This window comes from Podarcis liolepis, assembly GCF_965112155.1.
Source record: "Podarcis liolepis genome assembly, chromosome: W".
NCBI classification, from domain to species: domain Eukaryota; kingdom Metazoa; phylum Chordata; class Lepidosauria; order Squamata; family Lacertidae; genus Podarcis; species Podarcis liolepis.
In genome coordinates this window covers 5,398,606-5,424,423 of record NC_139568.1, presented here as the reverse complement: position 1 = coordinate 5,424,423, position 25,818 = coordinate 5,398,606, and the positions used below count along the sequence as shown (strand labels likewise).

The 25,818-nt window shown below is 44.5% G+C and overlaps 1 protein-coding gene and 1 long non-coding RNA gene across 2 annotated transcripts in view; one reads left to right on the top strand and one right to left on the bottom strand.

The window, feature by feature from the left end:
• The window catches only part of LOC310697728, a 984,178-nt gene that overhangs the window by 808,972 nt on the left and 149,388 nt on the right, over positions 1-25,818 (top strand). The window lies entirely within an intron of this gene.
• Positions 20,689-23,625, bottom strand: LOC310697810 (uncharacterized protein; the record flags this gene model as incomplete). The annotated part of the gene is made up of 7 exons (XM_083484442.1): positions 20,689-20,697; positions 21,324-21,428; positions 21,966-22,062; positions 22,811-22,890; positions 23,123-23,239; positions 23,390-23,427; positions 23,559-23,625. 7 exons carry the CDS (start codon positions 23,623-23,625, stop codon positions 20,689-20,691), a joined length of 513 nt encoding a protein of 170 aa, XP_083340568.1.

Sequence of the window (25,818 nt, the reverse complement as noted above, 5' to 3'; positions counted from 1 at the left end):
GGGCCAGAGGTTACCCTCACCTGTTTCATCGGTTAGTGTGCTAAGATCTGGGCACAAGCCCAATTCAGCTTACGTACTTAACAAGGGCTTGCTTTACACAAAACATGAGAGCTAATACGCTATTCTGCTCCAATATACAAAACAGCCCCTTCTCTAGAGAAAGCTCAAGAAAATACAAACTTCGGGGTTTGTAGAGGGTTGTAAAGGTTTCCATTTCACTAGTTGGAAACAGCTTCCAGGCTAGGCAGGACCAAGGTTGCTTTGTAACTGTTCCTGTCTGCCTGCTTGCCATCGTGCATATTTGTAAACCATTTCTGCCAAAATATATACATCTGCAATAGTAGTTTCTGGAAGCAGACCCTGCAAGAGTGCACACTCCATGAAGTCCATATGAAGAGTGTTACGGAATGGAGGGGGGGCATATGAACAAAGTCTTACTCCCGAGTAAGAGACGTAGAGCCCGAGGCGATGACCTCAAGGGAACCCTGCCACACTAGGACTCCCCTCGCCCCGTCACAACGTTGCACCAAGCACCGCACAAAAGTCCAAAACCCCGAGAAGAAAGCGCCATTTCTGACCCCGTATCCCGATGCTATACACGATCGATGTATTTGATGAATGAACAATGTATTTGCATGAGGATGCGCTCTAGCCAATCAGATGGCATTGAATGTAGCCCTTCAGCCAATCGCAGCAATGCTATGGCTCTACAGAGGCAGCTCAGCTCCAGCTGTTTTGCACGCTCCACTGAGCGCTGACAAGGTGATGACAGCTCCCGCTGCGAGAACAACGGACTGAGTCAATCGAAACCTTGTTACCCTGTTAATCCAATCAAAACTAGATGTTGTTTAGTCGTTTAGTCGTGTCCGACTCTGCGTGACCCCTGGACCAGAGCACGCCGGGCCCTCCTGTCTTCCACTGCCTCCCGCACTTTGCTCAAACTCATGCTGGTAGCTTCGAGAACACTGTCCCACCATCTCGTCCTCTGCTGTCCCCTTCTCCTAGTGCCCCCCCCATCTTTCCCAACATCAGGGTCTTTTCCAGGGAGTCTTCTCTTCTCCTGAGGTGGCCAAAGTCTTGGAGCCTCAGCTTCAGGATCTGTCCTTCCAGTGAGCACTCAGGGCTGATTTCCTTCAGAATGGATAGGTTTGATCTTCTTGCAGTCCATGGGACTCTCAAGAGTCTCCTCCAGCACCAGAATTCAAAAGCATCAATTCTTCGGCGAATGTGAGCGGTATTGGCTTAGGCATTGATTGGACCTGACTATATCTGACTCCTGCCCATTGTGCAGGAAGTCCCAGTAAGGGTAAGCCACCAGTAGGGGGAGCCCTGTCGATGCGAACCAACTCAAGCTCCCCCTGCTGCTCCCGTCGGGGTCGTGTCTGTTGGGATATTTCCGTTCCACCTTAAAAGGGAGCAGGCTTTGTGCGTAACAGAGTCTGTGCATGTCCTGTTCACAGGATGTTTATGCTTGCTGTTTCCTTTCGTTTTCTCAGTTGGTCAGAGACGCTGACACAGAACGGTCATGTTTTCCTTTGTTCTGTTCAACGCTAAATAAACTGTAAATATGCTCTTCTGCGGTGCAAGCTTTCTGGCTGTGTTTTCTGCTGATAAAGAACAGTGTGCACAAGCCCCGGAATGCAGCCAATCTATTTCTGAGGCTTCGTGTCGCTAACTGCTGGATCTGCCTGTCTACGGGAGATCGATGGACGTCCGGCAGCCGGCTTGGGGCCATGATGGACAATATCTCCCTGGCAGTTTCCCAACAACAAGGTTTTGGGCCCAGATTCACAGCACCTGCAGGAGAGTAAATGCTGCAACAGACTGCGTTTGAGGTACGTGGGAAAAGCGGAAGAAAAGAGGGAGGCTTTTCTGTTTACCTCAGCAAGGAGCCTTTGAACTCCGGAAGGCTTTTTTTAAGGAGTTTTATTACTTTTTTTTTAATATTTATTTATTAAAGTTTCCAAAAAAAAAAATTACAAAAAAAAGAAAAAAGGAGAAAAAGAACATATATAAATCATTTCCAAGAAAAGGAAATACAATCATTATAAAACCATCATGTCCATTTTTTGACTTCCTTCAGCGTCGCTGACAATCAGTCGTAGTTGTCCTTTTAATACACATTTCATCTATCTTCCATATTGCCACTTATCCCTCCCTTCCTCATCATCTCTGCTAAGCAATATTTATTAGTACTTTACAAAGCCTCTTTAAATCCCGCTAGCGTTGTTTTTACACCATAGTTAATTTCCAGATAACACACAAATTTCTCCCAATCCTTTATAAATTTTTGATCTTTAGTATATCTAATTTTCCCTGTTAGTTTATCCAGTTCGGCGTATTCTATCAATTTTGCTCTCCACTCCTCTACCGTTGGAATTTCCTCCTGTTTCCACTTCTGAGCTAGCACAATTCTGGCAGCTGTCACCGCATATTGAAAAAGTTTACAATCCTTTCTTCTCACATCCTTACCAACAATACCTAATAGGAATGCTTCTGGTCTTTTCACAAAAGTGTACTTCAACATATTTTTCAACTCGTTATAAATCTCTTCCCAGAAGCATTTAATTTTTTTACACTCCCACCACTGGTGGAAGAAGGTCCCTTCTTTGTCTTTACATTTCCAGCATTTGTTGTCCACCTTATACATCTTTGCTAGCTTCGTGGGTGACAGATACCATCTGTAGAGCATTTTCATCATGTTTTCCCTCAGTAAAGTGCAAGCTGTGAATTTTATATTCTCTTTCCACAGCCTTTCCCAATCCTCTAATTGAACATTATAACCAAAATCTCTTGCCCATTGAACCATCACCGATTTCACCTCCTCATCTTTCGTGTGCCATTCCAACAATATTTTGTACATTTTTGACAGATTTTTATATTCATTATTTATTATCTCTTTTTGGAAGATTGATTCTTTTTCTACATAGTTCCTTTCCTTCAACTCTTTTTTAAACATTTCGTTTATCTGAAAATAGCTTAACCAATCATATGTTAATGCCTTAATTTGGTCTTAGGGTTTTAGTTTCCACTTCCCTCCTTCATTACTAACCATTTCTCCATAGTTTCCCCACTTCTCTCTCATGTTAACCTTCTTAATACACATCATCTCTAACGGGGATAACCAGTGCGGGATTTTTGGTTCTAATATATTTTTGTATCTCTCCCAGACCTCTAATAAAGCACCTCTGAAAATATGATTTGTAAAGCCTTTGTGTACCCTCTTTTTTCCACTCCATAGGTACGCATGCCACCCGGCTTTGTTGTTAAAACCTTCGAGGTCTAATAATTCCCTATCTTCCAGCTTTACCCATTCTTTTACCCAGCACAAGCATGCAGCCTCGTAATAGAGTCTCATGTCTGGAAGGGCGAAGCCACCTCTTTCTTTTATGTCTGTTAATAACTTAAATTTAATTCTGGGCTTCTTCCCCTCCCAGACATATCTCGAAATTGCCTTTTGCCACTCTTTGAAAATTTTTGTACCTTTAATTATGGGTATAGTTTGGAATAGGAATAACAGTTTGGGGAGTATCATCATTTTTACCATCGAAATTCTTCCCCAGAATGACAATTTCATTCTGGCCCAAATCTCCAAGTCTCTTTTTACGCCTTTCCATACCGGGATGTAATTATATTGATATAAATCTATGTTCTTATCAGAAAGCCAAATTCCTAAATATTTAATCTTCTTTACTACTTCAATCTCCGTTCTTTGTTGTAATAGTTCAATTTTGTCTCGGTCCATATTTTTAACTATCATTTTGGTCTTTTTCTTATTCAGTCTAAATCCTGCCAATTCTCCAAATTGTTCCATCTCATTTAGAATTTCTTTTATGCTTTCTGTAGGTTCTTCCACAGTCAACACCACGTCGTCTGCGAAGGCCTTAATTTTGTATTCATTTACCCCTAACGTGACCCCTTTGATTTGCTTATTCTGCCTAATTGCATTTAGTAGAACTTCCAAGACCATGATGAATAATAATGGCGAGAGTGGACAGCCCTGCCTTGTGCCTTTGCATATTTTTATATCTTCAGTAATGGTGTTATTTACTATCAATCTTGCTTTCTGATCTGTATAGATTGCTTCAATACCGTTATAAAATTCTTGACCCACCTCCATAAACTTCAAGTTTTTTAACATAAATTCCCAAATGACATTATCGAAAGCTTTTTCCGCGTCCACGAATATTAAGGTTGCTGGCTTATCACATCTATCGGACAGATATTCTATAACGTTAACTATATTTCTTATATTATTTTTTATTTGTCTGCCCGGTAGGAAACCTTGTTGGTCTTTGTGTATGGTCTTTATCAATATCTTCTTTAATCTCTTTGCAAGGATTCCCGCGAAGATCTTATAATCTATATTTAATAGCGAGATGGGTCTATAGTTCTTAACTTGTGTTAAATCCGAATCTTGTTTTGGTATTATTGTAATAAATGCCTCTTTCCATGTTCCTGGGATGTCCTTTTCTAATAAGATGTTATTCATTACTTTGATCAGTGGGTCCATCAGGGAATCCTTCATTTCTTTGTAATAGCTCGATGTGAACCCATCTGGTCCCGGAGCTTTCCCTCTTTTTAACTCTTTTATGGCTTCTTCTACCTCTTCTTTACCTATGGGGGCATTCAGCTGTTCTTTTTCATCCGTCGGAATCTTCCTCACCATTTTATCTTTCAAGTATCTCTCTATTTTCCTCTTATTATTCCTTTCTTTATTCCTATACAGTTGTTTATAAAAGTCCACAAAAGCTCTTCTAATTCCCTTCGGTTCTGTTGTTACTTCTCCATTTAGCTCAATTTTACTAATTGTATTTTGTTCTTTTCTTTTCTTGACTTGCCAAGCGAGCCATTTTCCTGGTTTATTGGCAAACTCAATTTTTTTTTGTCTTAATCTCTTAATATTCCATTCAACTTCTTTATTTGTTGACATCGCAAATTGGGTTTGAAGAATCTTTATTTCCTGTCTTATCTTCTCATTATTGGTTTTTTTAATCAGTTTTTGTTCATAATCCATAATCTGTCTAAGAATCTCCTTTGTCCATTTCTCTTTATTATTTCTTTTCCATACGATTTGCTGGATGAGGAGGCCCCGCATCACCGCCTTACTTGCATCCCACACCACGCTTATCCTTGTCCCTTTATCCATATTATTCCTGAAGAATTCTGTTAGGTTTTTTTGTGATTTCTCCACGAACTTTTGGTCATCCCATAGATTATCATTCAGTCTCCACCTGAAGGTTCGCTCTTCCAAACCTTTGAGTTCCATTTCTATTGGATTATGGTCTGAAAGCACCTTCACCTGTATTTCAATTTTTTTAATTCTTGGGGTTAGCTCGTTTGAAACCCATATTTGATCTATTCTTGAGAACGATTGATTTGGTTCTGAATGATAGGTGAACTGCTTCTCCAATGGGTTCCTGAGCCTCCAGATGTCTACCAAATTGTAGTTCTTCATCATCATAAAAAAAGTTTTGGGTAATTTCCCTTCTTTATTCTTTGTTTTCCTTAGTCTGTCCAATTCTGTTGAGACCACGCCGTTCATATCTCCCATTATTATAATTTTCTGGTCCATGTATTCAAATAACTACTCTTCAAGCGATCTAAAGAATTCTGTCTTATTCCCATTTGGTGCATATATCCCCACAATTATCATTTTTTCCCCTTGCCAATTTATTTGTACCGCAATCATTCTCCCTTCTTCATCCTTAAATAGTTGGTAAGATTCAATTTTGTTTTTAATATATAAAGCCACACCTCTTTTTTTCTCTTTATCCGAGGATATAAATTCATTCCCTAACCTTTTGTTGATTAAAATTTTCCTATGTTTTTTGGCCACATGCGTTTCTTGTAAGCATATGATGTCCAAATTTTTCTTTTTTAGGATATGTTCTATTCCGTTTCGTTTCTTCTTCTTATTCATTCCATTAACATTCCAATTCCAGAGTTTTAACGTCATTCTTCTTTCCACTATTAGAATTTTAGTTTACTTTATAAATTTTCTGTCTCTTCTTCTTCTTCTTCTTCCTCTTCTTCTGAATCTTTCCCAGTCTGTTCTTCCTCTCCTCCCGCTTCCAAGTCCTCCCTTAGTCTTACTCCTCCTTCTGCCCCTTTAATCTCTTCTTCTCCTTGTAGTAATTCTTTATATCTTCTTGTAAATTTTCCTATTTCCTCTGGGCTTGTTAGTCTTCTCTTTACTCCTTTGTAAAAGAAAGAGACTCCTTGGGGAAATTCCCATCTGAAATCAATCTTATTTTTCTTAAGTAATTGCACCAGTGAACCTCTCCATATTCTGTTGTTACAAAATAATACCGATTGGGATCTTTGTTTTATCTCACAGTCCTCTGCTCCCCTTTAATTCTTTCTTAACAAAAACAAATTAGTTCAGCAAGTTGCGGGGGAGACGGAAACAGTAACCGCTGGCGGCAACTTACTTTCTCTTTAGACTCTGCATAAAGCGCTGCGTCTTTCTTTTACGATGTCAAACAGCCGCTGAGCTCGGATTCTTCTCTTATAATTCAGAACTTCCTTGTTGTTTTGACCTCCCAGTCTTGTAACTTAGCTGTTATGAATCCGAATTCCTTAGTGTCGAGAGTGGAGCGCCATTCCCCTGCAGGCTCGGGGCTTCGCTAATTGACCGCTGCTGCGATGGCTGCCCGATTGCCCGCTGTGCGTTCGTCGTACTCTTCACCCCTTTCGGGGGCTACCTGGCGACCGAACGGGCAGCTTCTGGCACCGCCGGGAGCCTTGACCTCCAGACACCCTCCAGAAGGTCCTCGGGGGGGGGTCGCCCTAAAACCCCCTAGTTACGGTCAAAAAAGCAAGGGCTTTCTCACCGGAAAAAACCCTCGCCTGCTACAGGTCCGCGCTCCACCGGAAGTGAACTTGCAGGAGAGTAAATGCTGCAACAGACTGCGTTTGAGGTACGTGGGAAAAGCGGAAGAAAAGAGGGAGGCTTTTCTGTTTACCTCAGCAAGGAGCCTTTGAACTCCGGAAGGCTTAATTGGCCTGGGAGCTGCGCCAAAGGGGCTTCGTGATTAATGGCTGCCAAGATAAGGAGTCTCTGAAGTTAAAAAAGACTCACGGCTAAAGCAAAAAGCTGGAAATTGAGTTTTTCCAAGCTTATGGAGATGCTGACTGTCCACTAAAGTTACATGGGCAGAATTATGAAACCTGGGCAAAATGGTGTGAGAGCTTGTTGCGTCAGTTTAGGGTGTGGCATACCGTTTCTGAGCCCCCCCCCCGGTTCCTCTGACAGAGAGATGGAAAGCCGATGATTCGAAGGCGATAGACGTAATAGTCTTATCCGTTTCTCTTGAGGAAATTAAGACGCTGGCTGGCAACACCACTGCACGTGGAATGTGGAATGCTTTGATGAAAGCTCACCAGCCAGAAATCCCAGCCCAGAGTTTGACTGCATCGGAGGTCCTGGCTGTTTCCCAGAATGCGAGTGAATGCAGGGATGCTGAGGGCACTGGTTGCAAGCTGCAGGGGGAGCTGACCGTCACGTCATCCCAGGCAGCATTCCAGCCTCCAGAGGGAGCCAAGGAGTCGGCAGCTGAGAGCTCTGTTTCACATGGGAACCAAGGTCATTGCCTTTGCAGAGGCCGGAAAGGCAAAGGTAAACAGAGGCAGGCGTCTGCAGATGGCCAGGAGCAGAGGGAGGGTGAAGAGCCCGCGCCAGGGAAAAACAAAGCGTTGTTTACTGGCACAGCTTCACCAAAGGCTAAAGGCACGTCTGCTGACCAGAAGCAGGGGGGCAAGCTGCAAAAGCCCACGCCAGTGGAAAACAAGGCTATGTTTGCTGGCACAGCTTCACCAAAGGCTAAAGGCACGTCTGCTGGCCAGGAGCAGCAGGGGGGCAAGCTGCAAAAGCCCACGCCAGTGGAAAACAAGGGTTTGCTTGCTGTAAAGACTGCTCCAACAGCCAAAGGCAGATTTATTGTCGATTCAGGTGCGACCCGCCACGTCACGAAGGATCGCCACCTGCTTATCTCCTTCAAGCCTCAGGAAGGTGAGATCCACCTGGCTGACGGAAAGACGTTGCAAATCGCAGGAGAAGGGACTGTGAAACTTGCAAGTTTGCACACAACCATCAGCGGTGTACTTTATGTTCCAGGCGCTGCAAGCAATTTGCTGAGTGTCCCGCAGCTTACTGGGCGTGGCTTTCAGATTTCCTTCAAGAGGAGCATCTGTGTCATCAGTAAAGGCAAAGAGGACTATTTGCATGCAAAGTTTATGGATGGTTTGTTCCATATAACTTATGAGGACACTGCTGTTGTATCTAATGCTGATTCTTGTTGTGTTGCACAAACTAACAAAGTTCTTCATGCAGGTTGCATTCACGATGCGCATCGAAGGTTTGGTCACCTCTCTTGGAAGGCACTGGCCAAGATGCCAGAGGTGGTTGAGGGTTTGAACATCAAACCCTGTAAATTTCACATGAAATGTGTATCTTCTGCAGAGAACAAGGTGAAGGTTGCTCCAAAAGGCAAGGAGTCTAGCAGGCAGGCTTCCAAGCCCTACCAGCTAGTGCATGCAGACCTGGTTGGGCCACTTGCGCCCTCTTTAGGGGGAGCAAGGTACTTCATGGTTCTAATTGATTCTTTTTCTAGGTACATTCATGTGTTTTTGCTCGAACAGAAATCACAAGCGTTTCCGAAGTTTAAGGCATTCTGTGCTTGGTTGGAGAATGTGCACGGTAAACGTATTGCCTCTTTGTTTACCGATCGAGGCGGGGAGTTCACTTCTCAGCAGTTTGAAGCTTTCCTGACTGAGAAGGGAATCCAGCATGACATGTCAACGCCCAGATCGCCATGGATGAATGGGCTTGCGGAGAGAGCAAATCAGACATTGCTGCAAGGAATAAAAACCTTGTTGCATGATGCCAATCTCCCTGATAAGTTTTGGGGGGAGGCTTTGGGGAATTTGGTTTACAGTTTTAATCGCAGATTGTCATCACCCATTGGCTGTACCCCCTATGAGAAGATGTTTGGCAAGAAACCCAACACCAAGCACATGAGAATCTTTGGTTCTGACATGTGGGTACACTCCCCACAAACCAACAAGCTTGGGAAGCGTGGGGCACATGGTTTGTTCATGGGGTACGAAAAAGGTGCATACAGGGTATGGATGACTAACTCTAAATCCATTAAGTTCACAAGGAGTGTTGAGTACAATCCTAAGTGGGGGGAAAATGTGGGAATTTTCCAGAGTTACCCAGAGGAGGATGAAGGTGATGTCAAGCAAGCAGCTAAAGCTGAGGAAGCTGCTGAGGATGATGATGATGATGATGATGATGATCAGAGTTCGGATTCCAGTTCAGTGGGCGGTGCTGCTGCTGGTGTCAGTGACAGTGATGACACAGCAGACTACAAGAGCGCAAAGGCCTCAGTCAGACCATCTGATGCGTCTGACAATGAACTGGAAGAACCACTGTTCACCATTGGTCATTTTTCTCCTAAGAAAGAGGAGATGAGTCCAGAAGACTTGCGTCTAGTACGTAGGTCTGAAAGGGCGACCAAAGGCAGACCTCCAAAGAGATTTGCTGATGAGTTTGCTAAGACAGCAACTGCTGTTATTAGTAGCTCAGAGAAGGTATGGGAACCTTCAAGCTTCAAAGAGGTTCAGGAGTTAACCTCTAAAGATGCTGAGCCTTGGCTTAATACCATGAAGGCTGAAGTTGATTCCTTGAACAGGAACCAAACTTGGGAACTGGTACCGGTAGTCCCAGGAATGAGACTGGTTGGCAGCAAATGGGTCTTCAAGGCCAAGACAGACCAGAATGGCAAGGTAGTCAGACACAAAGCCAGATTGGTTGCCAGAGGTTTTTCACAGGTACCAGGACAGGATTACCACGAGACCTACTCACCCACAGTCAAATATGAGAGCATTCGGCTGATGCTCAAGATTGCTGCGGAGGAGAAACTGCATGTTTCCCACCATGACATTAATACAGCTTTTTTGTACGGGATTTTGAACGAGGAGCTGTTCATGCTTCCACCTGATGGGATGGAGATACAGAAGGGAATGGTCTGTAAACTGCGGAAATCCTTATATGGTCTTAAGCAGAGTGCCAGGTGTTGGAACACAAAACTCACTGAGACATTGCTTTCTCTAGGTTTTCACCAGGGCAAAGCTGATCCATGTGTGTTTGTCAAGGAGGAGGGGCAAAACAAACTGTATTGTTTATGTTTTGTTGATGATCTTCTGATGTTTTGGAAGAATCAGGCTTTTTACCAAAGCACCCTAGCTCAGCTGAAGGAGCACTTTGACATGAAGGATCTTGGTGAGGTATCCAACTATCTTTCTCTGCAGGTGGAGAAGGACCAAGCAGGTAATTTTCTGGTACACCAAACACAGAAAATTGCTGATGTGTTAACCAGGTTGAATTTGGTTGATGCAAACCCAGCAGACACACCGATGGTGACAGGTTACCAGGTAGACAGTACTGCTGAAGCGTTTTCTGACACAACGCTATACAGATGCATTCTAGGCAAGCTAAATTTCATTGCCAGATGTTCAAGACCTGACATAGCTGTAAGCTGTAATTTGCTTAGCAGACATGCCAACAATCCTACGGTTCAGGATTGGAAAGCTCTGAAGCGCATAGCCCGCTATTTGAAAGGGACTATGCACTACAGGCTGAGGTTCACCAGTCAGAAGACTGGAGGTCTTGAAATCTTTGCAGATGCAAGTTTTGGAAGTGACACCACGGATGGTACAAGCACTTCTGGAGTGTGCTGCTTGTACAACCACTGCCTGTTTGACTGGTTGTGCAGGAAGCAAACAACAGTGAGCCTAAGTTCCTGTGAAGCAGAACTCAATGCTCTGTCATTTTCACTCATGGATTGTGAATGGTTGATGCAACTGTTTAAGGACATCGGGGTTTCTGTGAAATGTCCTATACAAGTGTATCAAGACAATAGATCTTGTTTGGCTTTGCTGAACTTGGAGAGTTGCAAGCAAAGAACCAAGTACTTGCAGATTAAGCTACATCGTGCAAGAGAGTGTATTCAGAAAGGACTTATTCAGGTGTCCTACATGCCAGGAAATGAAATTCCTGCTGATCTGTTGTCGAAGGTTGTTAACAAAGAACAACTTAAGGTTTACACACAGAGGTTGCAATTGGGTTGAACCACAGGTACTACAGGTTACACGGAAAGGGGGAGGATGTTGGGATATTTCCGTTCCACCTTAAAAGGGAGCAGGCTTTGTGAGTAACAGAGTCTGCGCATGTCCTGTTCACAGGATGTTTATGCTTGCTGTTTCCTTTCGTTTTCGAAGTTGGTCAGAGACGCTGACACAGAACGGTCATGTTTTCCTTTGTTCTGTTCAACGCTAAATAAACTGTAAATATGCTCTTCTGCGGTGCAAGCTTTCTGGCTGTGTTTTCTGCTGATAAAGAACAGTGTGCACAAGCCCCGGAATGCAGCCAATCTATTTCTGAGGCTTTGTGTCGCTAACTGCTGGATCTGCCTGTCTACGGGAGATCGATGGACGTCCGGCAGCCGGCTTGGGGCCATGATGGACAATATCTCCCTGGCAGTTTCCCAACAGTGTCAAGGCCTTAGCCCCCCAGCTGGGCTTCAGACTAGATCAACACCCCGGATTCCTTTAACGGAATACCCTTAAGCATGGAGGGCCAGGTGTTGGCCACACCTCCCCTCCCCCACACAAGGTCAAACAATGCCTAACCGCAACCCTAACAAAGTTGTGATGATTGCTACGAGGTAGGTGAAAACCAAGTGTCCAGTGCCAATTTGCCAAGTGGTAAAATTCCTACCAGGCCCCTCGGACAACCAAGGCGACCAACCAAAGTCCATAGCAAGGCCATTGCCTAACCTGCAAAATAGGGAGGGAGGGCGGGTGATTGAGGAAGCGAGCCAAAGAGGAAGTTCTCTGGGGGTTGGCTGGCCGGGCTCTGACGTGGCCAGGATCCCATAGGCAACGGGGGACAGAGTCCCCCGCCCCTGGTGGGGAGTGGGTGGCCATGTGGTCCACCGCAACTCCTCCCCACTGGGAAGTGGAGCGGATTTCCCAAGACATATCCTGTATTTGCATGTTACCCCAACACATTCCTCCTATGTTAATCATGTATAACCCTCCCCTTTTCTGATGGAGTGGTGATGTTTAGCGAACTGTCTGCTGGGATAAGATAGGAACTTTTAAAAGTCCTTGTCACCCCGTTCTCGGGGTTCAATTCCTCTCTGAACCTGTTGCGTGATAAACCTTGGTCTCCGCTATTTGCTCTGGTTGGTGGCTGGACTCCTTCTTTGTTCCGCAGGGACCCACGGGCTCTGAGCAGCCTCCCACCTGGATTTTTCCGTAACAACAGAACCTCGACTAACCCTCTTGAGAGAAGAAAGGTGGCTTTTGCTCCCACTGCAATGTTGTAATCTGAATAAGCACATCTTCCTACAAGTGAATAGTAGCCACCTATCTAAATAAAGTGGTATGCTGAAATAAAGTGGTATGCTGAGAGACATGGTTACGGTGGAGAGCAAATCTGTGTTCCACAATCCGAGCATCCCGAGAGATACCAGAAGGCAGCTTTTTTTTACTGTGTCCACAGAACTCAATGAAAGCCAACCAATGGTTTTGCAGTTGCTTTCCATGGACATTTTGCAACCAAGCACAGAATTCCTTGAACCTCGGAAACGCTTCTGATTTCTGCCTGAGCACGAACACATGAATGTACCTGGAAAAAGCATCAATCAATACCATGAAGTGCTTTGCTCCACCTAGAGAGGTTGCAAGTGGACCAACAAGGTCTGCGTGGACAGTCTGGTAGGCTTTAGATGCCCACCTGCCAGAAACCTTGCCCTATTGAACTGTGTGTCATCATGATGGCCTTGGCCGGTTGTGAGTTGTGAAGGCCGCTTCCTGCAAGGCCCTTTCCACCTGGCCTGGGGGGCAGGGCCCAGACACCAGCTCTACTAAAGAGGCTCCTGGTGAGACCAGAGGGACATCGCTCGGCCTGACAAGAAACCCAAACTATTGGATTCTTTTGCCCCATCTTTTTGTGCCTGCTCAACAGCCGTGTCATGCTTATGATCATATTTTATTCTCTTGGGAAGCCCCTTCACCACGGCAAGGCAGTGATCCATGAAGGGGTCAGATTATTTAGATTCGGTAAATAATTCTTATTGCTATTCTTATTGTATTGATTATTATAATTGATTTATGTAGTTCTGACGGTTTAGCTGCCTTGAGCATGAAAATAGAAAGGCAGGATACAAACCTAATCTAATAAAGAGCCCTCCTCCTCCTGAGCCTGGGGCAGGACCGTAGCCTGAGAGAGAGAGGGTTGCACAGTTCCCCGATTATTTTGGAGGAATTCCACACCACACATTTAAAGCTCTTACACCACTTGAAAGAGTCCAGGCTTTCCCTCAAGAATCCTGGGAACTGTAGTTTGCCAAGGGTGCTGAGAGATGTTAGATCTGTAGCAAACAGAGGTTCCCAGGATGTGTTGGGTGAATCTGTGACTCTTAGTGCAATGCTTCTTGAAATGTGTGGTTGTGACCATTGTCCTCATAACAGCACTGGGGTTCGGATTGCAGTGTGTGTGTGTGTGTGTGTGTGTGTGTGTGTGTTGCAGAATGGTTTAATTAGCTCATTCTCCTCCTAGCACATTGTCTTCATTCAACTCTGGCTGTTGAATGAATGCTTTCTTATAATCATTCTTATGTTTAAGTGGGCTCTGGCCTCCTTCCAGACAGAGGAAGCAGAGGAAAGCTCAAATGATGACAGAAGGCAGGGGCATCCAACAACCCAGAGTTTTGGTTTGGATGTGACACTTTTAGACTTCCCCAAGCCATCCCGAAGCCCCAATTTCACTCGGCCCCATTTCACTCTGGTCCATCTGAGTATCTCCTTTCCACCTATGCCTCCCCTCCCCCCCAAATATTCACAATTAAGAAATCAGAAAACAACCCCCACCTCTCTTTCGACAGAACTAGATGGAATGATCAGGCATAGCAACTCCTGCAGAGAGGATAAAACCAAAATGTTTCCAAGGGACACATTTATCAAACAAGATATCTGCCCATAGCTCAGTCAGTAGAGTGTGAGACTCTTCATCTCAGGGTCATAGAATCATAGAATCATAGAGTTGGAAGAGACCACAAGGGCCATCGAGTCCAAAGCAGCGACACTGTGAAACTTTCATAGGAATAAAAGGTAGGGGGGAAGGAGGCACAATGTCAAGCAGGCAACAGAATAAACCCGAGCACTGTGGGTCTAAAACCGGCCCCCGAATCTCTTGCTCCCCACTCTGCCCTTCTAACAAGAACATTTTTTTGCTTGCTGGATGGCTGTGTGCAATGAGAGCTCAGTCACTGAGGAAGGGTGCTGGCCCAGTGGGAGAAGTATGTGCTTGGCATGCAGGCGATCCAAAAATCCATTCAAGAGCAAAATTCCAGTTCTCATGTTTTCTGTATACATGGCTAATTTAAAGGGGAATAGCATGGTGGCTTCCACAGAGTCAGACCATTGAGCCGCCTAACTCCTTAAGGGAGGACCAGAGCTCGCTGGTGATGCAGGTCCCAGAACAGTCTCCAGCATCTCCAGGTGAAACGGAAAACATCACCTGCCTGGAACCTTGTAGAGCCACTGCCAATCAGTACAGACAGTGCTGAGTTAGGTAGCTAGGATCCATCCACCATCACCCTTTGCCCGAAGCAAAGGCACATCGCTGGTCCAAATCTTTGAAAGACTTTCCCTGCTCACCAAGCCACCTGCCCTCCTTTATGCATTGCCGATGGCTTATCAAAGGGATCCTCACTGCAAGTCTCATCAAGGCAGACAGCTTGATGAAATCTTGGCGCCCTTGCTTTCAAAATGCTAACAGGGACAATGGCACCAGTGGACCTCTGGACTCACAGGGTGCAGCTTACTTGGGAGCCATCAATTGTACACATTTGGAATGGCCCTTGAGAAATGATGGTCTGCCTATATTCAGCAGCTTACCACCTTGTTGTTTGTTAAAAACTTGAATAAAAAGCATGCTTAAAACGAAACAGGAAAAATGAAATTTTGCTGGCTTCTTGAGAAAAGAATAATGCCTCATTATTTGTATCTGCTTTTAAATGTTGTTTCTCTTCTCTTTGTAATGAGTTTTACTGGGTCTGTGGTCATTTTAAGTTGCTTACCTTCACTAAAATATATAAATCTACTCGACTGGAAACTTTTATTATCCAAATTCAAACCCACTTTTCTTTCTTGGAATGTCCTCCATGGAAATGAGATGAGCAACTGGATAGCAAAATTCCTGGAGTGGGGAGGAGGGTTCAGTGTTCTAATAGATTAGATATGGACAGTCCTTCAGTACAGCAAAACTTGACACTTTGAAAGCTTTGAGTCCTTTCCAAAAGGACTTCACCCACTATTTAGGGGGGAAGTATGTCAGAACTGACCTTCTGCAGTACTGATTCCACATTCTTGGACTCCTAATCTTACACGTAAGTTAGAGCTGGAACCATCTCAGGCCCTATGGCTCTTGAAATGACCATGACCTATTCAGCAAAATCACAGAATCCACCTCTCTGGTGACTAAACCCCACTTGCGTTTACAAAATAAATTAACAACAGAGGAAAATCATGGAAGAAATAAAATGGCTTTTGAAATTAACAAAGGCGATTCCTTTTATCCACATGTATTACGGGACATGTTCAAAGCACCCCTCAGGAGAAATTCTGTAAGCAAAGGTAGCAGATACACAAGGACACATTGCTAAAAGAAACAAAGGGATTTGGAGGGACCATGAGTGAACAGGTAGTACCAGAATGTACAGAATTGTACCTAGAAAAAGGTTACAACTGGATTACCTTTTTGTAAACAAAAACAACAACAACCCCCAAAATAAAACTCGGAAGCAGCAGGACTCCTTAGGAAATCTTCAAAAAACAAAACACAAAACTGCATATCCCTACCTAGTCACCAAATGTGAGGGGAAACGTAAACCAGCATCTTACACTGCTTTAAATGATAGCCAGGTTCTGCAATTTTTTACCACACCAGAAGTAAAAGCACGGGGCATTAATAAGTTTTTGAAAAATCATGCACTTCATTTGTAGGCAAGGGAAAGCTTTCTGAAATGTACAAAATCTTACTAAGACACACAATCTGTTGAAATGACCAAGCGGCGGACGAGATTCGGGGACAGTGGTGTGCCGCCTGGGGAAATGTTCCTTTCCATTCACCTTAAGCAAAGATGTGGTGACCTTGTGCATCCATAAATAACTTTCGGAAATGTATTTCATTACTTCCCAAAGCTTCTCAATGGGCTACTGTAGTGGTTGGGAGTTACTCGTGCGTAATCCTGCCCCGTTTGAGCATTAGATTGCCTAGAATCATAGAATCATAGAATCATAGAATCATAGAATCATAGAATCATAGAATCATAGAATCATAGAATTGGAAGAGACCACAAGGGCCATCGAGTCCAACCCCCTGCCAAGCAGGAAACACCATCAGAGCACTCCTGACATATGGTTGTCAAGCCTCTGCTTAAAGACCTCCAAAGTAGGAGACTCCACCACACTCCTTGGAAGCAAATTCCACTGTCGAACAGCTCTTACTGTCAGGAAGTTCTTCCTAATGTTTAGGTGGAATCTTCTTTCTTGTAGTTTGGCTCCATTGCTCCGTGTCCGCTTCTCTGGAGCAGCAGAAAACAACCTTTCTCCCTCCTCTATGTGACATCCTTTTATATATTTGAACATGGCTATCATATCACCCCTTAACCTCCTCTTCTCCAGGCTAAACATGCCCAGCTCCCTTAGCCGTTCCTCATAAGGCATCGTTTCCAGGCCTTTGACCATTTTGGTTGCCCTCCTCTGGACACGTTCCAGTTTGTCAGTGTCCTTCTTGAATTGTGGTGCCCAGAACTGGACACAGTACTCCAGGTGAGGTCTGACCAGAGCAGAATACAGTGGCACTATTACTTCCCTTGATCTAGATGCTATACTCCTATTGATGAGGCCCAGAATTGCATTGGCTTTTTTAGCTGCCGCGTCACACTGTTGACTCATGTCAAGTTTGTGGTCAACCAAGACTCCTAGATCCTTTTCACATGTACTGCTCTCAAGCCAGGTGTCCCCCATCTTGTATTTGTGCCTCTCATTTTTTTTGCCCAAGTGCAATACTTTACATTTCTCCCTGTTAAAATTCATCTTGTTTGTTTTTGCCCAGTTCTCTAATCTGTCAAGGTCGTTTTGAAGTGTGATCCTGTCCTCTGGGGTGTTAGCCACCCCTCCCAGTTTGGTGTCATCTGCAAATTTGATCAGGATGCCCTTGAGTCCATCATCCAAGTCGTTGATAAAGATGTTGAATAAGACCGGGCCCAAGACAGAACCCTGTGGCACCCCACTAGTCACTCTTCTCCAGGATGAAGAGGAACCATTGATGAGCACCCTTTGGGTTCAGTCAGTCAGCCAGTTACAAATCCACTGAGTGGTAGCATAGTCAAGACCGCATTTTACCAGCTTCTTTACAAGAATATCATGGGGCACCTTGTCAAATGCCTTGCTGAAATCAAGGTAGGCTACATCCATTGCGTTCCCTTCATCTACCAGGCTTGTAATTCTGTCAAAAAATGAGATCAGGTTAGTCTGACATGACTTATTTTTCTGAAATCCATGCTGACTATTGGTGATCACAGCATTCCTTTCTAGGTGCTCACAGACTGTTTGCTTAATGATCTGCTCCAGAATCTTCCCTGGTATTGATGTCAGACTGACTGGGCAGTAATTATTTGGGTCCTCTCTTTTCCCCTTTTTGAAAATAGGGACAACATTTGCCCTCCTCCAGTCTGCCGGGACTTCGCCTGTTCTCCAGGAATTCTCAAAGATGACTGCCAGTGGTTCTGAGATCACATCTGCCAGTTCTTTTAATACTCTTGGATGCAGTTCGTCTGGCCCTGGAGACTTGAATACAGCTAAACTAGCCAAGTATTCTTGTACTATCTGCTTAGTTATTCTGGGCTGTGTTTCCTCTGCTGAATCATTTGCTCCAAATTCTTCAGGTCGGGCATTGTTTTCTTTATCGGAGAAGACTGAGGCAAAGAAGGCATTGAGGAGTTCAGCCCTTTCTGTGTCCCCTGTTTGCATTTCACCATCTTCTCCTCTGAGTGACCCCGCTGTTTCTTTGTTCTTCCTTTTGCTACGAACATACCCATAAAAGCCTTTTTTGTTGCTTTTAACCTCTCTAGCAAGCCTGAGTTCATTCTGTGCTTTAGCTTTTCTGACTTTGTGTCTACATGTGCTGGCTATTTGTTTGAATTCCTCTTTGGTGGGTCATGGGTTCGAGCCCCACGTTGGGCAAAATATTCCTGCATTGCAGGGGTGGACTAGATGACTCTTGTGGTCCCTTCCAACTCTACAATTCCATGATATCCTGTGAGGAGTAGTCAACTGAGTTTTACTCAGAAGAGATGCGTCAAAATCAACACAGTGACGTAATTAGTGCCCTTCAATTTAAATAGGTCTGCTGTGGAAAGGACTGATGTTGACTACAACCCTGATGTTTTCTGATTATTTTATAGAGCGTTTCCCTCAATACCAAAAAATGGAGGCAGAGACAATTTACTGAATTTCAAAACCACCGAAGCTTTATTGAATGAACGAATCAGTTTATTACAGTCACAAACCAGAATATGGACTTATACAGAGATAGAGAACATGTAGAAGAAGAAGAAGAGTTTGGATTTGATATCCCGCTTTATCTATTCCAAACTCTTCTTCTTCTTCTACATGTTCTCTATCTCTGAGCGAAAGCTCAGAAAAAGCTCAATATGGAGGTCAAATGGCCGAAATATTGGGAAATTTTGGAACAAGAGGGAGATAGACTGAAATTGCAGAGTTTTGAGAAATTAAAAAACAAAGTGCGAGACTGGCTTCATTATTATCAGATAATGGAGGCATACAATTTGGACAAGAAAATTGGCTTCCAGGTGGAAAAATCAAAATTAGAAACTGAACTGCTAGAACCCAAAACTAAGATTTTGTCAAAGATGTATAACTTGCTGTTGAAATGGAATACACAGGATGAAACGGTGAAATCTGCTATGATTAAATGGGCACAAGATGTTGGACATAATATAATGATGGCTGGCTGGGAACAGTTATGGACCACAGGTATGAAATTCACGGCATGTAATGCCTTAAGAGAGAATATTATGAAAATGATATACAGGTGGTACATGACACCAGTCAAGCTTGCAAAAATCTATCATTTGCCCGATAACAAATGTTGGAAATGTAAAGAAACTGAAGGTACATTCTTTCACCTTTGGTGGACGTGCCCAAGGATTAAGGCTTTTTGGGAGATGATTTATAATGAAATGAAAAGGGTATTTAAATATACCTTCCTGAAGAAACCAGAGGCCTTTCTCCTGGGCATTGTCGGCCAAATGGTGCCAAAGAAGGACAGAACTTTTTTTATGTATGCCACAACAGCAGCAAGAATACTTACTGCAAAGTATTGGAAGACAAAAGATCTACCCACTCTGGAAGAATGGCAGATGAAGGTGATGGACTATATGGAATTGGCGGAAATGACTGGCAGTATCCGAGACCAGGGAGAAGAGTCGGTGGAAGAAGATTGGAAGAAATTTAAAGACTATTTAAAGAAATATTGCAAAATTAATTAATGTTAGAATGATGTCAGAATGAAGTTAAGTGGTTTAGGCAGCAATGTTATAAAGGTGTATGTAAAAATGGATTGTTAACAGGTGAGAATCCAAAGTTATAATATATTATGTTAAAGGATTAAGATAAAAACAAAGAGGGAAAGAAACTGCTGAATTAACTAACTGAATTGGAATACAAAAAAGGGAGGTGTGAGGAGGTCAGGGAAACAAGGAAATGAATGTAAGGTATGGAAAGACTGATGTATTTTTTAAGTGTTTTTTATCTTTTTTGTATTTTGTATTTTTTCTTTTATTTTTACTTTTGTCTTTCTTTTTCTTCTTTTTTAATTCATGTAATTCTTTTCTTTGAAACCTTAATAAATATCATTTTTTTAAAAAAATGATATCCCGCTTTATCACTACCCTAAGGAGTCTCAAAGCGGCTAACATTCTCCTTTCCCTCACCCCCCCCAACAAACACTCTGTGAGGTGAGTGGGGCTGAGAGACTTCAGAGAAGTGTGACTGGCCCAAGGTCACCCAGCAGCTGCATGTGGAGGGGCGGAGACGCGAACCCGGTTCCCCAGATTACGAGACTACCGCTCTTAACCACTACACCACATTGGCTCTCATATATATGTAGGTTAAAATCAAAATCTATAAGCTAGAACACAGTAAAGAATACAGATGTGAAACTATTAAAATGTGTAGTTCAAGACCTTAACCGCTAATTTAAAATATGCATGTCAATGCTTTATTATAATTAAGGCAGGTAAAGTAATTATTACTCTTAATATTATTCATTGCTATGAGGCTTCTTGAAGCAATTCAGAATACAATCAACATTAGCAGAACACTTTCCTTTACAAGGACAACTTAAAAAGCAACAATTTAAAAGCAATAAAAAAGTAATATTGCATAGGAAAGAATTCTAAAACAACAGCAATGATCACAATTAGCAACAACACACAATGAAACAGCAAGCAAAACTTGCCACTCCATCATCGCTGAGCCTTGAAACTTGTGTCTTATCCCCATAATCGAAACTGACATCAAGTCTTATGTCATCTGGAAGAGAATGAAGGAGAAGAGAGATGAATTTCTGCCACATTTACTGATTCACCAAATTGACCTGGCCCCCATTCCACCCTATTTACAAGGAGGCTTTATGGATCCTGTCTTTGGTGGCAACGACTCCTTCCAAGCCTGCAGTTTGGCCATCTTTGTGCTGTGGCAGGATTTCACAGCCACATGACCCAGGAGGTCTGCATCAAGCAAGGATGCTGCAGCTACTGAGTGGGCTGTGGGTGTTACCTTCTTTGGGGCAGAAGTGAGCCAGCTCCAGAGGGATGAGAGCATGCTGTAGGGAAAAGAAAAGACAGTACTGGATCAGATGACTGATCTGATCCTCAACCCTCCCCAAATAATGGGTGCAAGAGAACATGGAAGCAGATCCAAGCCAGGGAAGACTTGCTTCCATCATGGGATGAGTGAGTTCTATTGCCTGGCCCCAAGGTGGAAGTGTAAGATCAAGGAAGAGGGCAGGAAATGTCTCCAGCCTTGTCTGGCCTCCCAGGGACACACATTGTGTTGTGCGCCTGATACCAGACTGTGATTCCTCCTGTGGGAATCCTTTCACAAGCCACTCTGGGAGCCTCTTGGGGCTGTGAAGGTGCCAAAGGTGAGAGACTTACCTTCAGGCAACTGAGCCTTCTTGCACAGGACATCAGCCAGCTAATGCCACTGGCTGCCAGTTGCCTCTCCGCTGCAATCGCACTTGTTGTGTAACCTCTCAGTTCCTGTGGGAGGAAAGGGGACCTCAGGATCAGGAGGCTGGTCTGGGGAAAAGAGGCAGACCACTGTGAAGCCCTTTACACTCTCAGAGAGAGATCCGTTTCTGTTCTAAAATGGCAATGTCCTCCAGCCCCAAATTGTAGCTCTGCATCCAAGGCCCTCCTTTGGCTGTCTGGGCAAGTGGGCCTTTGCTGGCTCGTCCATGTGGCCAGCTTGCCTTACAAGAGGGGAAGGGCCCAAGAGGTGCACTGCTAGGTGGCGGTTTCTCCATGAAAGCTTTCTAGGTCAAACAGCCACTGAGGCCATCAAGATACTTACATTCATCAGCAAGTTCAGGGTCTTAGTGCTTGGGGCCTCCCAGAGAAGGCCTCCCAGCATCAGAGTATAACGTTCCTCTAACTCCTGCAGGCAATGGCAATGAGGGAGAGGGTGCGCCAAGCAGGGGAAAGAGAGATCAGATGTTGAGCAATGGGAGCAATGCTTAAAGCGTGTGAAGAAGAAACAACAACTAGAGAAGTCAAATTTCAAGGCTAACAACTTACCTGCTTGTCGGGCTCAGTTTTGACCTCAATGACCGCCGCAAAGGCTGCATGCACAATCAGGCTGTGGAGCTTCAGTGGTAATTTGGGCTTCATGAGGCTGGAGAGAAGGAGGGAAACCTTTTTAGACTCTGTCTCATATTGGGGACTCTCCTTGGAGTCTTCCTCATATGGGGGGGGGCGGGGGGAGCATCAAATACATGTCATTCTCTTGAACTTCTAGTGAATGCATGTTTCCAGTTACAGATAGGTAGCCGTGTTGGTCTGCCATAGTCAAAATAAAAAAATTCCTTCCAGTAGCACCTTAAAGACCAACTAAGTTAGTTCTTGGTATGAGCTTTCATGTGCGTGTATCTGAAGAAGTGTGCATGCACACGAAAGCTCATACCAAGAACTAACTTAGTTGGTCTTTAAGGTGCTACTGGAAGGAATTTTTTTATAGTGAATGCATGTGTTAGCTTAAACCACTTTTGACAATCAAGCAGCGTATAGATTTTACAGGGTAAAAATGAATAAAGGTAAAATAAACACACCAGGGCACTGTTTATGTGGCAGTCTACCTGGCACTTGGTTGCAAGCCTCTAGGTCTTAGTTAATCCCACCCCTAAAAGCTGAGCCGTTTCGCAGTCATCTCTAGACAATATAGCTTCTATTTTCTCTCTCACATCTCCACTCATCCTGTAAATAGTTGCTGCATGAATAAAGCTTTTTGAATGCAAGAAACCCAAGAAATTGTAAGCAAATCTTCCAATCTAATTCACTGCAGTGGCAAGGTCTGGTAACACCTTTCCACATTCTGTTCCCCTCCCCCCGCCAGCTCCTCGTCAAGCTCAAAAAACCCGGTATACCTCAGTTGGTAAAGGGCTTCCAGTGCCGTAGCAAGGACCAATTCAGGCTGCGTAAAGCACGCAATCCGTCCCATGAGATCCTGATAGAGAACAGAGGGCGGAGGGGGAAAACGTCAGTTCCCTACGGACATCAGGTGGATTCCTCCAACCCCAAACTCAGTGCAGGAATTGGCAATGTAATGCCAAATGCCTGCACAACCCTTCTCTTGGCCAGACCCTGTCAGGCCTTCCTTCTGCCCAGCATCCCCCAATCCCATCCCCAGCTCTCCTGCCCACCTCACCCCTGGATACCTCATGCAACCTCTCACTCACCGCAATTGCCTTGACGGCCATCTTCTTGGAGTACCTCAACCTGTCCTTTTCTCTCTGGTGGGCCTCCAAGCAAGTGGACAGCACGCAGCAGAGGAACATCTCATCCTTCTCCAGTTGCTGAAATGGCAAGAGTCAGGCTGTCAGTTCATGGCAGGAGGGCTCCTCTGCATCTGAGACCGCCAAAATGGGGGTACAAACAGCACTGGTGGGTGGGGGGGTGGGGGTGAGGGATTTCGTATGTACTGTGCTGTTTTCTCAAATACTAACCACAGGCGTTGCCCAGACCCTGCCAGTCTCTGAACCATCTGCAACAAGAGAAGCAGGAAAGGACATGGGGGCAGGTTAGTTCATTTCTACTTATTTTCCACAGTTGAGGATTAGAGCATTAAGGCCACCCCTCCTTACGCTCCAAAATGAAAAGGAAACATTTGCTCACGTGGGCCCACAGCAACCCTGGACTTCTTGGGGACTTTGCGGGTCCCCTTCTTCTTGCGGGCTGCCATGTCCCTCACTCGCCTGAACCTAGAAGAGAAGGAGAGGGGCAGACCTTGTTGTTGTTGTTGTTGTTGTTGTTATACCGCCCTATACCCACAGGTCTCAGTTACAACCAGTGCTTTTTTCTGGGGGGATGCAGGGGTACGCACACCCCGAAACATTTTGTGAATCTTTGCATTTTTGTCCATTTACTGTACTGCATTTATTTTCCCCGATTTGAACTATAAAATGGTGATTTTCTTGAGTCAAAATGAGAGTACCCCAAACATTTTTTTAAATAGAAAAAAAGCACTGGTTCCAACATAAAAATCGCAACATAGAAACACAAAATGCATAATAAAGGTGAAAAATAACCCAGTAAAGCCCCCTCCCCAACACATTTCAAAACCTGAGACAGAAGCCTACAACCAAAATGGGTTGTGTGTGTGTGTGTGTGTAAGAGAAGGCAGGGAGTCTTTGCAGCATAGCTATAACACAAATACGGGTGGCCTAACAGTTGCAGGCAGACCCATATCATTTCACACACTACTTCGGCTGCGGGACATCGTATCAACAAGGAAAGGAGCATGTGGTGTTGTTGCATCTCCTCGGGTATTTGTTGATTTGTCGCCACGAGGGGTTGTAGTTGTGGAGGTATAGTTTGATGAGGTTTCTGGTTATTTGTACCCTAGGTGCCCACTCACACACAAAAACAAATCTCCCTGCAGCCAACCAAAGACCACCAACCACACCCTAGGTCACCCCCCAACCTCTCTCACCACCAAGGAAATGCAACAAGGGAATAGTAAGTGAACCCACGCAAGTGATGCTGACACAAAACCCCACACATACAGGGGAAACTCGGGAAATTAGAATATCGTGGAAAAGTTCATTTATTTCAGTAATTCAACTTAAAAAAGGTGAAACTAATATATGAGATAGACTCATGACATGCAAAGCGAGATATGTCAAGCCTTTATTTGTTATAATTGTGATGAATATGGGGTACAGTTGATAAAAAACCCCGGGGGCGGGTTGCGAGTTGATGTGCATCAGCAGGACTCCCCCTACTGGTGGTTAACCCTTCCCGGACTTCAAGCGGACGGGCTGAAGCCGGATAGTCAGTTAGGACCAATGCCTAAGCCAATACCACTCATCACCTGTAACCAATAAAGTTGTGGCCATATTTAGCCCATTAACCTGAAATAATTGTGTCATGTGTCTTTATTTCCACTTTGGGGGGGGCGGGAACTCGCCACGCAATAGGGCTCTTTTTGTTTTTTTATGCACCCACAGACCCCAAACGGCTCTCCACAGGAACACAGTGGTGCATCTCATGTATGTGGGGGGGATTCCAACACTACCCCCCACCCCCAGCAATGCAAAGATAAGGGAAGCATTTCCAGCATTTAAAAGAGCCCTCAGCATAATGCTGTTAGGACAGCAGCCCTGTCTGGAGAGCGAAGGGGGCTGCTAGGAAGGTCGTCAAAGCATCAAGGCATAGATGAGCCAAAGAATGCAATGAAAACTCTCTTAGAGCCAGAGTGACTGACAGGAAGACTGACAGAACGCCTGTCTGTTGCAGTTGATGGCTGAAGAGTTGAGAAACGTAGAAGGGGTAGAGAGAGGGGGGGTGTATATATGGCAGTTTGTTATCAGCCGTGACTCCCGCTAATTGATTTACGAACCTCGATTAGCGATTTATGGCCGCCCGGCACACTTCCGCTCCGGCTCTCCGTCACGGCTCAGCAGAGTTTCGCACAGCGGTGTAAAACTGTCACGCACCTTGACTCAGCTTCCAGACAAACACACAGAGTCCAGTTTATCTATTTACAGCTTTTATTCCAACATTTCTCAGGAATTTCCAGGACTATTTGCAGCCATGACAAAAACTGCATCCTTCCCCCACAAGGTACAGAGTGGGACTGGCATACTCTGCCCAAGCTCCTCCCAAGCTTCCAAAATTGACGTCAGAATGGTGTGGCATCATGGGAAGAACTTAACCCGTTAAGTTCCAACTCCAACACCCCCCTTTGCCGCACCTTCTGACAAGACCCTTTTGAGTTCAACACCTTCCCCTTTGCCTTGTGCTCCTTCCCAGCATCTTTCCCAGGCACCTGTTGAACCCTTTCAACACTCCCAGAATCACACTGTGCGAATTTTGCCCACGCACTTGTCGCTTGGTACCTTTCAGGTGGAATGCCCTTTGTTGCGCGACTTGA